The sequence below is a fragment of the Diospyros lotus genome, chromosome 11 (assembly GCF_014633365.1).
Source record: "Diospyros lotus cultivar Yz01 chromosome 11, ASM1463336v1, whole genome shotgun sequence".
Classification (NCBI taxonomy): Eukaryota; Viridiplantae; Streptophyta; class Magnoliopsida; order Ericales; family Ebenaceae; genus Diospyros; species Diospyros lotus.
The window spans coordinates 21,580,081-21,595,505 of NC_068348.1; the positions used below are offsets into that span (position 1 = coordinate 21,580,081).

At 36.5% G+C, this 15,425-nt stretch overlaps 1 protein-coding gene across 3 annotated transcripts in view; it reads right to left on the reverse strand.

Annotated features, from left to right (window-relative positions):
- LOC127813427 (copper-transporting ATPase PAA2, chloroplastic) overlaps positions 1-15,425 on the reverse strand; it is a 119,442-nt gene that overhangs the window by 91,655 nt on the left and 12,362 nt on the right. For 2 of the 3 annotated variants that reach the window (XM_052354388.1, XM_052354389.1), the window contains exons 3-5: positions 13,197-13,294; positions 13,031-13,084; positions 8,811-8,897 (exon numbers count right to left, since the gene is read on the reverse strand). In XM_052354388.1, the coding sequence (XP_052210348.1) occupies positions 8,811-8,897; positions 13,031-13,084; positions 13,197-13,294 (239 nt within the window). Of the gene's footprint in view, positions 1-980; positions 1,017-8,810; positions 8,898-13,030; positions 13,085-13,196; positions 13,295-15,425 lie in introns of all 3 variants that reach the window. The other variant, XM_052354387.1, reaches the window with a different exon arrangement.

Below are 15,425 nucleotides of genomic sequence, written 5' to 3' on the forward strand. Positions count from 1 at the left end.
CTGGTTTTGTACCTGTGATGGGATAAAAGGGAATATCCTCGTAGAAGGTAACATTGGTAGACAAAAAATCTATAATTTGTAGGACAATAGCACTTGTATCCTTTTTGAGAGGGTGAATACCCAACAAAGATGCATTTGTGAGCTTTAGGGTCCAATTTGGTTCGAGATAGAGCATTGTTGTGAACATACACAATGCACCCAAAGACTTTAGGATCAATTGAAAAAATGTTAAGAGGTATTCAGATATAGAGTGCAAAGAATGCTAAGGGGGGTTTGAAATTACAAAGTTTTGGAAGGTAAACGATTGATTAAATAAGCGGCTATGAGAACGGCTTCTCCCCAATAGGAGTGAGAGACATTAGTGGTAAACATCATAGCTCTTGCCACCTCTAGAAGATGTTGATTTTTTCTTTCAGCTACCCCATTTTGTTAGGGTGTATATGGACAAGAGCTTTGATAAAAGATACCATACTCAGCCAAGTGGTTTGTGAAATCATTGGAGAAATACTCTCGGCCATTATCAGTTCGAAGGATTTTAATAGAGGTTTGGAACATATTCATAATAAACTTATGAAATCTTTTGAATATGTTACTAGCTTATGATTTTTCCCTCATTGAATACACCCAACAAGCTCTAGAATGATCATCAATGAAGGTAATAAACCACCTAGAACTATTGATATTAAGACATTTAGAGGGTCCCCAAATATCACTATGAATCAAATGAAAAAGATTAGAAGGCTTATAGAATTGAATAGGATGATGTGATCTAGGTTGTTTAGCAAAGTGCATTGTTCACATGAAAAAATCTGTTCTTTATTGCTGAAAATATTGGGATACAAAGATTTGAGATAAGGGAAGCTAGGGTGTCCTAAGCATTTATGCCATAACAAGACCTTTGCATTGGTAGTCACGCTTAAGACAATTTTATTTGAAGAAATAGGAAAATCTTCTGCAAGACAATAAAGGTTGTCCATCACCTTAGCATTGCCAATCATCCTCCTCGAGGCTTGGTCCTGAAACACACAATAGGAAGGGTAGAAAATTACATTGCAATCCATATCCTTGGTGATTCGAATGACTGAGAGTAAGTTATGTTGCAAACCAGGAACATGTAGTACAGAATTCAACCTTAGGTTAGATATACATACTGTTCCCATTCCCATAGCAGGTGAGGTGGTTCCATCAGCCATAGATATATTGAGGGAGGAGTACATAGGGTATAATCAGTCATAGAGCATGTAGAATTTGTCATATGAACTGATGCACCAGTATCAACTACCCATATGTTATTAGAAAACCTTTTAGAGGCTAAGGAGTAGAGCTGGGAATTACCTTGCAAGGCTACTAATGCAGTGGACTGTGGATTAATAGTGCTGGATTGGGTTGTACCTTGATTAAGAAGCCTATATAAGGCTTGTATCTGATCTTCGGATAGGTTCAAACTAGGTTTAGTTTCTGCTGAAACTTCTGCATTATATGCAGATCTGGGGCTCTCCTTCTTGGATCGTGGCTTCCGATTTGCTGGTTTGCCATAGATTTTCCAACAGGTTTCGTTAGTGTGATAGGGTTTCTTGCAATGGTCACACCATATTTTTTCTTTACCTTGAGTCTTGGAAAAAAATTCTCCCTGTTTGATAGAGGCAAGAGTCGAGTTTTTGGTGTGGCAAACCAGGGTCGGTTTGATGTTCAAGCATCACCTTACGCCTGTTTTCCTCCCTTCTTACTTTTGCAAACACTTCCTTAAGAGATGGTAAGGGCTTTGTGCCCAAGATTCTCCCTCGAACTTCATCCAAATCAGGATTAAGGGCATGTAAGAAGGCAAAAATTCGATCTTTTTCTATCATCTTATTGTATTTGTTGCTACCTGTTGGAGATTCCTAACTGATGGTATAAAATATATCCATTTCATGCCACAATTCCACCAAAGCATTAAAATATTCAGTAACACTGCTCATACCTTGTTTGGTTGTCCTAATGGCAGATCGGATTTCAAAGTAGAGGTGTCAAAAGGGCCGGGCCAAAGCCCGGTCTATTACTGTTCAAACGGGCCGGGCTGAGCCAAAGAAATTGGGCCCACGACTCGGCCCGGCCCGTGGCCCGTTGGGCCCTTATGGGCCAGTAAGGCCCTTACTCATTTTTTTTTTAATTTTGTTATTCTTTAGTAATTATTGATATTGGATACTAAAAAATTTAATTTCGCAATATATATAAATAATAACCATCAATTTATTTAAAATTTTTAAGTTAAATTTTTTATATATTTAAATTATAAATAAACATTCTCCTTTTTATATGTACATTATTTTTCATATCAATTCACAAGAAAATTTATAAGGTATATAGAATTTTGAAATATAAAATGATGAAATAATATTTAAAACTTAAGAATTAAGATAGAAAATATTTTAAAAAGAAAAAAACTAATTTTTATATATGTATTATTTTGATATTTATATATGTATATATTATATGTATTATTTTTAAAAAATTATTTTAAAAAAAGAAAAAAAATAAGCCGGGCCCGCTAGGCCCTGTGGGCTAAGGGCCCGGCCCGGCCCTCTAGCCCACGGGCTGGCCCGACTCGGCCCGGCCCCTTTGTAAGGGGGTCGTGGGCCGAGCCGGGCCCTATCCATGGCAAAAGGGCCCGGGCCCGGCCTGACCCTTTTGACATCTCTATTTCAAAGCATTGAGAGGAATTTTCTAAGTCCGAGTACATCTCTTGGACTGATTCCCAAATCTCTTCTGTTGTTTTGTAGAATAAGTATGTCCTCCCAATTTTAGGCTCCATAGAGTTGATCAACCAAGCCATGATAGTGGAATTTTTTGCCTCCCAAAGACCATAGGTGGCTGTCGTGGATGGTGGAGTGAGGATAGATCCGGTTAGATAACCAGATTTTCCCTTGCCCTTGGTCACTAGCATTATCGATTGAGACCACTCTCTAAAATTGCTCCCATTTAGCTTGTGCTGAATAATTTGTAGAGGGTTGTTATCAATAGGTATTGCAGAGAAATTTGAAGAAGACAGAAATGGGGGAAAAGTTCTAGGAGAACTGGTGGCTGAGGCTTCAGTTAGGGTTGGATTTGGGTTAGTTTCGACCATGATCGAAACTGAAAGAAAAACACTGCTACTTCTGATCGAACCAACAGCTCTGATACCATGAAACAAGTCTTAGAAAAATCGGGATTGCTTGTTTGATTTGATATTGAGATGGCTTTGAAAATATATACAAGTTACAACTTAATCTCTTTCCTATAAAGTAGGAAAGGATTTTAGTAATCTACTCCTAAAAACTAGGAATAACTATCTCCTAAAGTTTAGGAGATAAAAACAGATATAAAATACAAATTTACAATAACTAAAACATAATTTAAATAACTTAAGATAATCTGATTTAATCTTCTTTGCACAGCTTTCACACTCCTCTTTAATTTAGACTTCTTCTTCCACTTGGAGCCTTATTTCCGTCCAACACTTTTTAAGTACCCTTGAGGCACCATCCTCTTCAGGTGCATGCTCATTGCAACAATCAGGTAAAACTCCAATTTCACATGCTTTAAATGCTTTTGATACATCCCTTAAAGACTCCTGGATTATTGACTCCAAAACCATAGACCATATGACTCCTTCCTCCTAGTTTTTTCTCTCATACTCACCCTATTCTAGCAATCAAAAAATTGCTATAGCTGATGGTTCTTTGATCACAGTAGCTGGAATAGGAGGGATCAAAATTAGCCCTTCCTTGACCCTAAAAAATGTCTTTCACGTGCCTAAACTGTCCACCAACCTAATCTCCATATCCAAGCTATCCTATGACACTAATTGCAGAATGTTTTTTCTTCCGACTTCTTGTTGGTTTCAGGACAAGGACTCAGGACTGATGATTGGACATGCTAAGGAACGAGATAGCTTATACAATCTTGAGAAATTACCTGTTGGCAGGTGAAAGCAACCCTTAACATGTCTTTCAGAACCACATATACCCCACAAGGATACTATTTGGTTGCATCATTACAGGCTAGGACATCATGCTTTTTCTACTCTTAAAATCATGTTCCCTTCATTGTTTCAAAACCTTGACATTAGAGAGTTTCATTGTGATGTCTATGAGTTTGCTAAACATAAACGTGTTGTTTTTCTAGCTAGTAATAATAGATGTCTTACTCCTTTTGAATTGATTCATAGTGATATCCTGGGTCCATCAACCATTCCAAATGTTTCTAGGGCACGCCGGTTTTTTCGTTCATTGATGATTGCACAAGGGTTACATGGGTCTTTCTTCTTAAATCTAAATCTAATATAAATGATATTCTTCTCAATTTCTTTTCTATGATCCACAATCAATTTGGGGCATAAATCAAACCGTTTCGGTCAAACAATGCAAGGGATTATTTCAACCAAACCTTTTTCCCAGTATTTCCTTCAACGGGGAGTTATTCATGAATCATCGTGTGTTTCTACCCATCAACAGAATGGGATTGCAAAATGAAAGAACAACCATCTCCTAGATACTACTAGGGCATTGTTGTTTCACAAAAATGTGCCTAAACAATTTTGGGGAGAAGTTGTCCTCACAGCTACTCATGTCATAAACTGATTGCCATCTCAAGTGTTACATTTTCAAACTCCAATGGTAGTCTTATCCCACTTTTGTCCTGCTTTTCCTACCACAAATCAGCTTAGTCCTAAGGTATTCGAGTGTGTTTCATTTGTTCATGTTTACAACCCTCATTGAGGGAAGTTGGATCATATAACTCTTAAGTGTGTCTTCGTGGGTTATTCTTCTACACAAAAAGGGTACAAATGCTATCATACTCCGACTAAAAAATTTTTGCTTTTTGCGGATGTTACCTTTGTTGAAAATGAACTCTATTTTACTCACCCTTCTCTTCAGAGGGAGACCTTAAGTGTGGAAGATAAGGATGAGTTGCTCCTTCCTAACTTTTTGCAGCTAACTCCAGCTCCTAAACCTCTACTTGAACAATTTGCATTTGAACCTTCCCTTGACCTATTGCCCGAACCTGCATTTGACTCTACTTAACAAGCTCATGAATCTAAATCCTCCCTCCAACTTGTTCTCCAAACTGCCGAGGAGGAGGCCACCACTGACAAATGATTTCTCTAGATTTACTCAAGAAGAAATAATCTAGAACTCGAACCAAGGCTGCAACTGTCATCAGTTCCAATGCCTGGAAATGAGGTAACATCTATTGACTCATCTGCTAATGTTGATTCAATGGTTGTGTTGCGCACAACCAACACAAACCTTCGGGTATTCACAGAATACATTCAACCATAGACTCACGATAGCCAAGATAGAAAGCGTAAAACATACACAAATAGAAACGAAAAGGAAACGAAGAGCGAAAAGAGGCGAAGATTTTTACCGTGATTCACCTCCAAAAGAGGCTACGTCCATGTTGAGCTCTGGTGAGAAGAGCTCACTGCACTAAAATGATGAATCGGAGATTACACCCTCAAACCCTCACAAAATACTCTCTGTACAACAATGGTTCGCTAACAAAATTGCCCAATAACCACAAATACAGATTAGAGGCAAAACCTATCGAGCCAGAGAACACAACAAATCTATACAGAGCATTTACAGAGTATGAGAAAGAGAAAACCCACTAGAAAACCCTAGCCCGAAGACCAGATGGAAACCCTCTTTCTCAATCTTTCTTCTCACCTTTTCTCTCTTTTCTTCGTCTGACTAATCATATCCCGAGGAGAGATTAATAGCGTCGATGGATGGCTAGGATTGCATCTCATAAAGCTTGGATGAGCGGCTGAGATCAGATCATGCAACACGATCAATTATTCCAACAGAAAGGCAGACGGGCAAGGAGAGCAATCGGGCGAAGGATAATCAGACGCCTTTAAGGAGCAGCAGATGGTTACCGCGTGTTACCATCCAGCAAGTGCCACATGGCAGCCTGCGGTTGCCACACGCGGCCATCCAATCTACTAAGTATAACGACACCGTTTGGTGCTTCAACACCATCAGGTTGATATTGACCTTCCTATAGCACTAAGGAAAGAAGTTAGAGTGCACAAAACATCCCTTATATCCACTCTCTCACTTTGTATCCTTTAAAAGATGCTCTCCAACTCATAGAAGCTTTCTTACAAACATACACACAACATCCATTTCTACCACATTATCAAAGGCTTTAAACTGTGAAAATTGGAGGAATGCCATAAATGTTGAAATGTAGGCTCTTGAAAGGAATAATATATGGGAAATTGTGGATTTACCAAAAGGGAAGAAACCTGTTGGATGCAAATGGGTCTTCACAATCCAGTATAAAGCAGATGGGACACTTGAAAGATACAAGGCTAGGTTGGTAGCTAAGGGTTATACCCAAACACATGGAATAGACTACCAAAAAACCTTTGCCCCGGTAGTCAAAATGAACACGGTGAGAATTTTTTTATCCCTAGCAATTAACTTTGATTGGCCTTTGTTATAGTTTGATGTGAAGAATGCTTTGCACGGAAACCTTGAGGAGGAAATTTATATGGACATATCCCCAGGATTCAACAAAAACAAACCTAGGAGTAAGGTTTGTAGAATATATGGCCTAAAACAATCACTTAGAGCTTGGTTTGGGAGATTTTCCAAAGTAATGCAGGCCAAGGGTTTCAAACTGAGCCAAGGGGACCACACTCTATTTATAAAACACTCAAGTTCAGATTTTATCGCAGCTCTTATTGTTTGTGTTGTTGATATTATAGTGACAGGAAATGATGAAAAGGAGAGGCAGATGTTTGGCTGAGGAGTTTGAGATCAAGGAACTAGGGAATTTAAAATATTTCTTAGGTATTGAAGTGGCACGGTCCAGGCATGGGATATTTATATCCCAACACAAGTATGTTCTTGACCTTTTAAGGAATACAAGGAAAATGGTTTGCAAACCAGCCAGCATTTCAATTGATCCTAATCACAAACTGGAAGAAGCAAAGGGAGACAAGGATACCAACAAAGAAGCCTATCAAAGATTAGTTGGCAGGTTGATTTATCTATCTCACACAAGGCCAGACATAGCCTATGTAGTGAGCATAGTAAGTCAGTTTGTGCACAAACCCAATGAGCTTCACCAGCAAACAGTCTATAGAATTCTGCATTACCTCAAAGGAACCCTAGGAAAGAGAATTTTGTTCAAAAAAGGGGCTAAACTTACCCTAGAGGCCTATACCGAAGTAGAGTGTGTAAGTTCAATGGTTGATAGGAGGTCTACCATAGGGTATTACACTTTCTTGGGAAGAAATCTAGTTACTTGGAGGAGTAAAAAGAAGACTGTTATGGCTAAGTCGAGTGCAGAATCGAAATTTCAAGCAATGTCACAAGATATATGTGAGTTGCTATGATTGAAAATTATTGTTGAAGATTTGGGACTCAAGTGGGACAGGTTTATGAAACTCTATTGTGATAATAAATCTACTATCAACATTGCACACAATTCTGTACAACATGACTAAACAAAACATATTGAGGTTGATCGACATTTTATTAAAGAGATACTGAACAGAGGGCTTATTTGTACTCCTTATATACCAAGTGAATCCCAACTAGCTGATGTTCTAACCAAGGAACTCCCTAGTCTTGTCTTCCACAAGATTATAGCCAAACTGGGAATAGATAATGTCTATGCACCAGCTTGAGAGAGAGTGTCGTGAATCAAGACCATAAATCAAGGAAAGTATCTTTGCCATAAATCAAGGAAAGAAGAGTTGTCAATTAGCATGTGATTAGATGTAATTAGCTATTATTTACGCTTTAATTTTAACCTTAATTATTGTACAACTTACTATAAATTTCATTTGAAGAATACTAGACCTAATATAGAGTTCTACTCCTAAAAAGGGTTTTCTCTCTTTTTTATCTTGTTCAACATTGTTTTTCTCTCTTTTCCACAAATAGTTTGGTTATATAAGAAGGTAGATAGAGGTTTCTATGAGAAGAATGGAACTGGAACAAGTATTTAGAAAAAGAAATAGAGGAAGATAAAAAAAATCTTAATAAGAAGCTCCTAGGTAAAATATGAGCTATATAAGGGTCTTAAAAATATATGGCCATAGATAAAGATAGTCTTATATTAGAATTCACGTAACCAACTCCACTTTGTCAGATTAAGACTTGAGATCTTATTTTTTATTGGTTGATGTCCACAAAAAAGACACGGATTCAAAACAAAAGCTTTTCATATTTTATTTTTTTAGTATAAAGTGAGCCCACAAAAAATGGATCTAACTAAGGTTTTGGGCACTTTTAATTGCATCAATTTTGTCTTTGTATGACAGTTTTTACACAATACGAAAATAGTTTTGAAGTTATATTCATTCATAAAAACTTACTCAGTGATGTAAAAGATTTGTTGATTTTAGCTAAATATATTTAATGAAAATTATGGGTTGAAAGCACCCAAATCTCATACCACATTCAGTCAATTTGTACCAATAAATAATATTATTCTTGAATATATTATGAAGATAATAAAATAGCACATAGACACACACAAACAAAGAGAATGTGAATCAATGTCAAATAAACCTGCATATTAGCATGTCATGGTAGTACAACTATAATAACAATTTTTTTTATTTTTGCATATTCTTGATAACCAGTCATATGCAATAAAACATATTATATGTGCATTTTATTTTCTCTTTGAAGTTCTAATAATTATGGGAAAAGTAGTTGGTATGTGCAACCCACATGCGTCACCACTAGTATAACAGAATTGCATGGTTTGCTATGTAATGTAAATTGCATAATATTATACACTCAAGGGATATTGCGACTTACCATGAGTTCATTCATATCACTGGATGCCTTAAGCCTGGCTTTTTCTTCCAAGGAACGTCCAAGAAGCACAAAACCAAGAAGCATTACCTGCATACTACAAAAAAACACTAAACATTCAAAAGAATATATAACAAAACCAAGATATTTAGCAACGTATACATGTTTTGCTTGATAAAGAAGTACTAACCATTCTAACACGTGTGTGTGTGTGTGTGTACATAAGTTCACACCATGATAATGTTGGTGGATTTTAGGTATATTGGTTATATTCGACCAACATATTAGTTATAACAAGCAAAATGAGAAGAGTAGTAACTGCTCTTCAATATCCATGCATCATGCATTCACACTGTTAAGAGGATTGTGATACTTGATTATGATATTTATATTGAGTAACTATATATGCTTAGATAATTAGTATGTACTTTGTAGATATCTCTAGAATATATTGTTTCCTTGCATTAGAATAGGATACGTGTATGCAAGTTCTTGTGCACCTTATTTATGAAATACACACATTATTTTATTTTCCATGTATCAAAGCCAAAACCCTAATTAGAAACCCTAACCCTAGCATCTTAAACAGTTATTGCCAACATCTTCGTCTTTGCCAACGATCATCATTGACAACAATGTCCCCTTTTGGCAACTTCAACCTAGATCACAATGTCTCCTTCTGCCAACAACTATGACGCAACACAACACAAGCTAGATCTTGTTCGCAATCGATTTGCATCTCTTCTCAAGTTTGTCTCTAGCCTCTAGCCATCAAGTAAAATCCGACGTTAATAGCCCTAGATTTGCCCATATCTGATGCCAACAACCCTAGATTTTCCTTGATTCGTGCTCTTTTCATAAGATCTAGGCCCTCCTTGCACCAAAAACTCATATCCAAGTGAATCTTTGCTTCTTAGATCCATCGACAACTCAGGGTTTTAGGAACACTATAAGATGTGTCCTGTATATGTTGGAATTTAAACTTGCAAATCACTAAGAAAAATCTTGAAGATGAATTTTTTGTGTTGTTATGAATAATTGTTTGGGTTGCAAAAAGATCAACACGTCATGCTTTCATTGATTTTGATGACCATAGGAATGCACATAATGCTATTCATGAATTGGATGGTAAGAATGGTTGGAAAGTTGAGATGTCTCACAACTCTAGAGATAATGGTGGTGGACGTTGTCATCCTCGAGCCACTAATACAACCTAATTTGTCATTGATAGTAAATCGAGACACCATAGCCCCTAGTAGATCTTCTTCAGTGACTATCTCAAAAGAAGAGTATGCCCAATTCCTCTAGTTCCAAGTAGCACAAAAAGACACTTCACCCGTAATAACTTTTGCTTGCTTTGGTAATCCCACTACTTGTTTTACAAAGTCTTCATCTTCCCTTGGTCCATGCATTTTTTACTCGAATGCTACTAACCACATGCCGCCTAGTAATGATTATTTATTCTCTCTTATCAAAAGTTGGGGGTCTCTACCTACTTTTGCATTGGCTTTCTCAACCCTCAATCAAGGGTGTATTAGTAGTGTAGAACCCCTTCCTACTTTACCCTTGTTGTTTATTTTACATTTACAATAATGCGCCTCTAATTTAATTTCTGTTAGTCAACTCAAATGTGATCTTAATTGCTCCATAACTTTTTCATCCAATTTTATCTCTGTTTAAGATCGAAGGATCGAAAAGACAATTGAAACCAGGCATGAGTCTCATTGATTATACTATTTGTCTTCATGTACTCCATTTGCACTACTAGTTTACTACTACTTCACCCCTACAAGTACATTGTCAGTTAGGACATCCATCTTTGTCTATGTCACAACCCATTAGAGGCCCATGATTAGAGTCTAACCCTTAACAAATCAAACGCCCATTAGGATTAAGCAAACCTTTGTACGTATCATATCATGACAATAATAACAATAGTTAATAACTGAATCATAAGAATATCCATTCCAAAAATAAATTAAATAACCATCTATACAGTTCTATTTCTTGCCAGTAACAATCCCAGACCAAACTACTAAGAATATCAATTTTAACACCAATTAGAACAAAGTGGGACATACCAAATAGAATAACTAAGCTAATTTGAACTGAATTGAACTTGACTTCTTCGAACAGTTTAATGTCTCAGTTCCACACCTGACTTGCTACCTATAAATTTAAAAGAATCTATAATGAGTTGACACCCTATGAACAAAACAATATAAACAATAGGGAATCAAGACATGCAATACACATGAGCTTTTATTCAAAAAAAAAAAATCATGAAATAAATGCAAGAAAAATTATCTTTCAAAATAAGGAAAATAAATTCCTTTCCAATAAAACGATTTTATTTGTCAAACTAATCAAAAACTTTAAATTCATGGGAGTCCACTAAGCAAAATAAATCCATATAACAATCATTGGCAAACTCACACAATTAGTATTACCCTTGCTAATTTGGGTTGTCAAGGTTGTTTATTATCGTTAACTTGTATCATCATATCAAAAGGTTCTCCCAAAACATTTATCATATGCATAAATTCATGTATCAATCAACTGTACTAAAAATTCCAACGTAACTAATCAATCATTAACATTTAACAAACTAATTCCTAATAAACAATCAAATTCATAGTAATTATTAATTAACAATTGAATAGGCAAAAAAAGTAATAAAGGACTTGTCCTGGCAATCTAAGCTCTATAATTTTAAGATTAACAATTTGGAATAAAGTAATAAATGTAGAAAGGGAGAAAGGAAAGCAGTATTCCTACACACTTTATTGATATGAATCAGAAATATTTATATAAAGTTTCCTAAGAATTCTCTTCAGATGTAGGACTAAATTATAACCCTATTATCTAATACTAGATGTTATTCTACTAGATTACAACACTAAAAGATAATACCAAAATAATCTAAGAAATAATATAAGATAATACAAAGCAAAATAAATAAAACAAAATAACAAAAATAAATAGAAAGATGATAATGGATAATCTTCAAGGCCCAGCTCAATCTTATTTTATTTCTTCAACACTCCCCCTCAAGCTAGGGAGTGGATATCAATCATCCCTAGCTTACTCACTTAAGCTTCAAACTAAGTACTATGGAGACCTTTGGTGAGGACATTTGCCACTTGTTGAGTAGATGGAACATAGGAAATCTACAAGAGACCTATATCCAATTTTTCTTTTAAGAAATGCCTATTAATCTCGATATGCTTTGTTTTTTCATGTTGCACCGAATTGTGGACTATCCTTATAACCGATTGATTATCTTCCAAAAGTTCAATTGGCCTTGGCACTAAAATTTTTAAATCTTCTAGAAGGATCTTGACCCATAAGAGTTCACACACAGCTAGAGCCCCATAGCTCTAAACTCAGCCCCAGCACTTGATCTAGTCACCATCCCTTGTTTTTTACTCCTCCAAGATATCAAATTCCCTCCTAGGAATACACAATACCTAGTTGTGGATCTCCGTTCAACTAAAGAACCACCATAATCAGCATCCGTATAGCCTTGAAGCCTCAAGTCTGTCCTAGGAGTAAATAGAATCCCTTTTTCAGGTGTAGCTTTGAGGTAACATAGAATCTTCCTAACTGCTACCATATGTTCCTAATTCCTCATTAGGATCATGCATAAACTAACTGACTAGGCTGACAGCAAATGATATGTCAGGCCTAGTGTGTGCTAGATATATTAATCGCCCTACCAAGCGCTGAAATCTCCCCTTGTCTACCTCTTGACCACCCTTATTTGCTTGCAGTTTTGTATTGGGATCTACTGGTAGCTAATAATGCCCGACTTTCAAATGTGCTTGAAAATGAGGGCTATTTAATAAGAAGCAAAAGGAAAACAAAAAATCCCTTTCCATGGTTGTACTTCTTCCCTATCTATGTGAATTAACAATACAAAAGAAAATGAACCGTAAAGGAATGCATTCATAAGTCATAAAGTAAAAATCAGATACCATTAGAGAAAAGTAATACACAATGGTTAATTGGAAAAAGCATCTCAAATGAAAGATCAAAAATAGGATTTATGTGCTTGAAGAAAATCAAATATTTCTTATTATGTTGAATACCAAGAGTTTTATGACACTTTTGATAATTAAAACAAGAACTTTGGTGGCAAAAACTAAAAATCTTAAAAATTAAATAACACAGCAGCAGGTTTATATAAAAGTATTCCTAAGAGGCAGAATGTAATAAATCACCGGCTCATCAAAGAATGTAGCATTCCAGTCCAGCTCAGGGTTAAGAAGTGACACCTGAAAGACAGAAGCTTATTAGTAATTTTAGAACTTGGAGGGCAGGGAGAGCAAAGTGAAAGCATGATGAACAAAATGAAACATATATCTTAGCATCTAAAAGGAGCCTCACCGCACTTATGACGAATGCAGCAATTGATCCAAATCCCACAAGAGAATTCATATTTGGTGAACCCTTTGTGAATGCCCTTAAACCATCAAAAAGCAAGTCTGTAACATTGTCATTGTATGGATTTTAATCAGCTCATGAAGTAGGCTTAAGGATTATATTTTTCCCCAAACAAGCTAACATACAAGACAAACACATCATAACATATACAAACTTATGATTGCAAGAAAACAACTAGATAAAACATTGATAAATTATATAAAGCAGATGATTTCTGGTCCACCGTGTCTTTTAATATTCTATGCAACCAATAGATTCTAAATAGTGTTGATCTAGCTGAGGCCTTTCCCTGCCAAGTTAATTTAAAAAGAGGAGGGGATTTGGGTAGCCCATTGCATCCCAAAGCCCAAATTATATGGGGGCCTTGTGTAAAGGGACTGGGAGCCACATGTGCCCATAACAGCACTCAGGGACCTCCATATAATGCGGGCCTTGGCCATAACATTCTCTCTCTATACTCTTTGCCATACGAACTCTCCATTCTTAGTTATTTATGATTCCTTGCTAAACCCTACTAATTGGGAGTCAATCAATTGTGCCTTCATTTTGAGGTTGGTTATTCGAGCTCTCATCATTGAATCTCTCCAAGTATGTGTGTTCTTTTTTATTATTGCAATCCCTCTCGATCTCTTCTTTTCTTCAATGTGTTAACCAGAGATTCTACCTTTCACCCACTAATAAAACCTTCCTCCACTACCCCAATAACCCTAGCTCCCCTTTCCACCATAACCATTAGCCTTATTGTGTAACTCAAAATCCTTTCACTCTTGTAAACATCAATACTAGACTTGCTCAATAGACCGCTACAAAAAGATGGGGGGAGGAATGGTGGCCCTAGCATATTTTTGGGTGGGTAACCGCCACCAAAATCGAGCAACAATCCTCACATGCTCACATGTGCCACCACATATGTTCATGTGCACATGCACAACCACATTCAGTTTCCAAGAAACCTAATTAATTGGTCTTCTATTCTTCTTTGGTAATGCATATAGCATTATCTATTCTGGTTTTAGCTATCATGGATGTGAGAGTGAGTGGGAGAGAAAACTTGCGAGATTAGCCTCTCAATTCTATTTTTAGACTAATTACAATGAATGAGGCCTAAAATTAAGGAGACTAATTACCTTAATTATCTGCTAATTACCTGTTAACTATATACACATTCCTAAATACATGAAAGGAAATAAATCACAATAAATCTAACATTCCCCTTCAAGCTAGAGCATATACATTATATGTGCCAAGCTTAGCTTGTTACAAATGTAATTTATCCAATGACTCCTAAGTGACTTGGTGAAGGCATCTACTAGTTAATCATTGGAGTTAACAAACTCAATGACAATAACACCTTCAGCTATTTTTTCTCTGATAAAGTGATAATCAATCTCAATATACTTGGTCCTTTCATGAAATACTAGATTGGAGGCGATATGGAGGGCAACATGATTGTCACACACAAGCTTCATTGGAGATGCTTCACACAACTTTAGTTCTTATAGGAGGTGCTTGAGCCATATAAGCTCACATGTTGCATTAACCACGGCTCGGTATTCTGCTTCAACACTCGACCTTGCTACCACATTCTACTTCTTGCTCTTCCAAGAAACCAAATTACCTCTAATCAAAACACAATACCTTGAAATAGATCTCCGATCAAAAGGAGATCATGCCCGATCAACATCTGAATAGGAACAAATCTCTAAGTGTCCCCTATCCTCATAGAGCAATCCTTTCCCTAGCGCACTCTTGATATACTTCTAAATACAAAGAACAACATCCCAATGAAAGTTGCATGGGGAGTTAAGAAATTGATTGACCACATTCACAAGGAAAGAGATGTCTGGTTTCGTTATTGTGAGGTAATTCAACTTTCCCACCAGTCTTCGATATTTCCCAGGGTCTGACAATGGCTCCCCCTGACCTAGTAAGAGTTTGACGTTAGGATCCATTGTAGTGTCAACTAGTTTGGAATCTAAAAGACCAGTTTCTTCCAAGATATCCAATGCATACTTCCTTTGTGATATAGAAATACTATCTCTCGACTATGTCACCTCAATACCCAAGAAGTATTTGAGTTGTCCCATATCTTTCGTTTGAAAATGTTTGAACAGGTGCCCCTTTAGCTGTTATATACCTACCTTATCACTCCCAATGATGACAATGTCATCT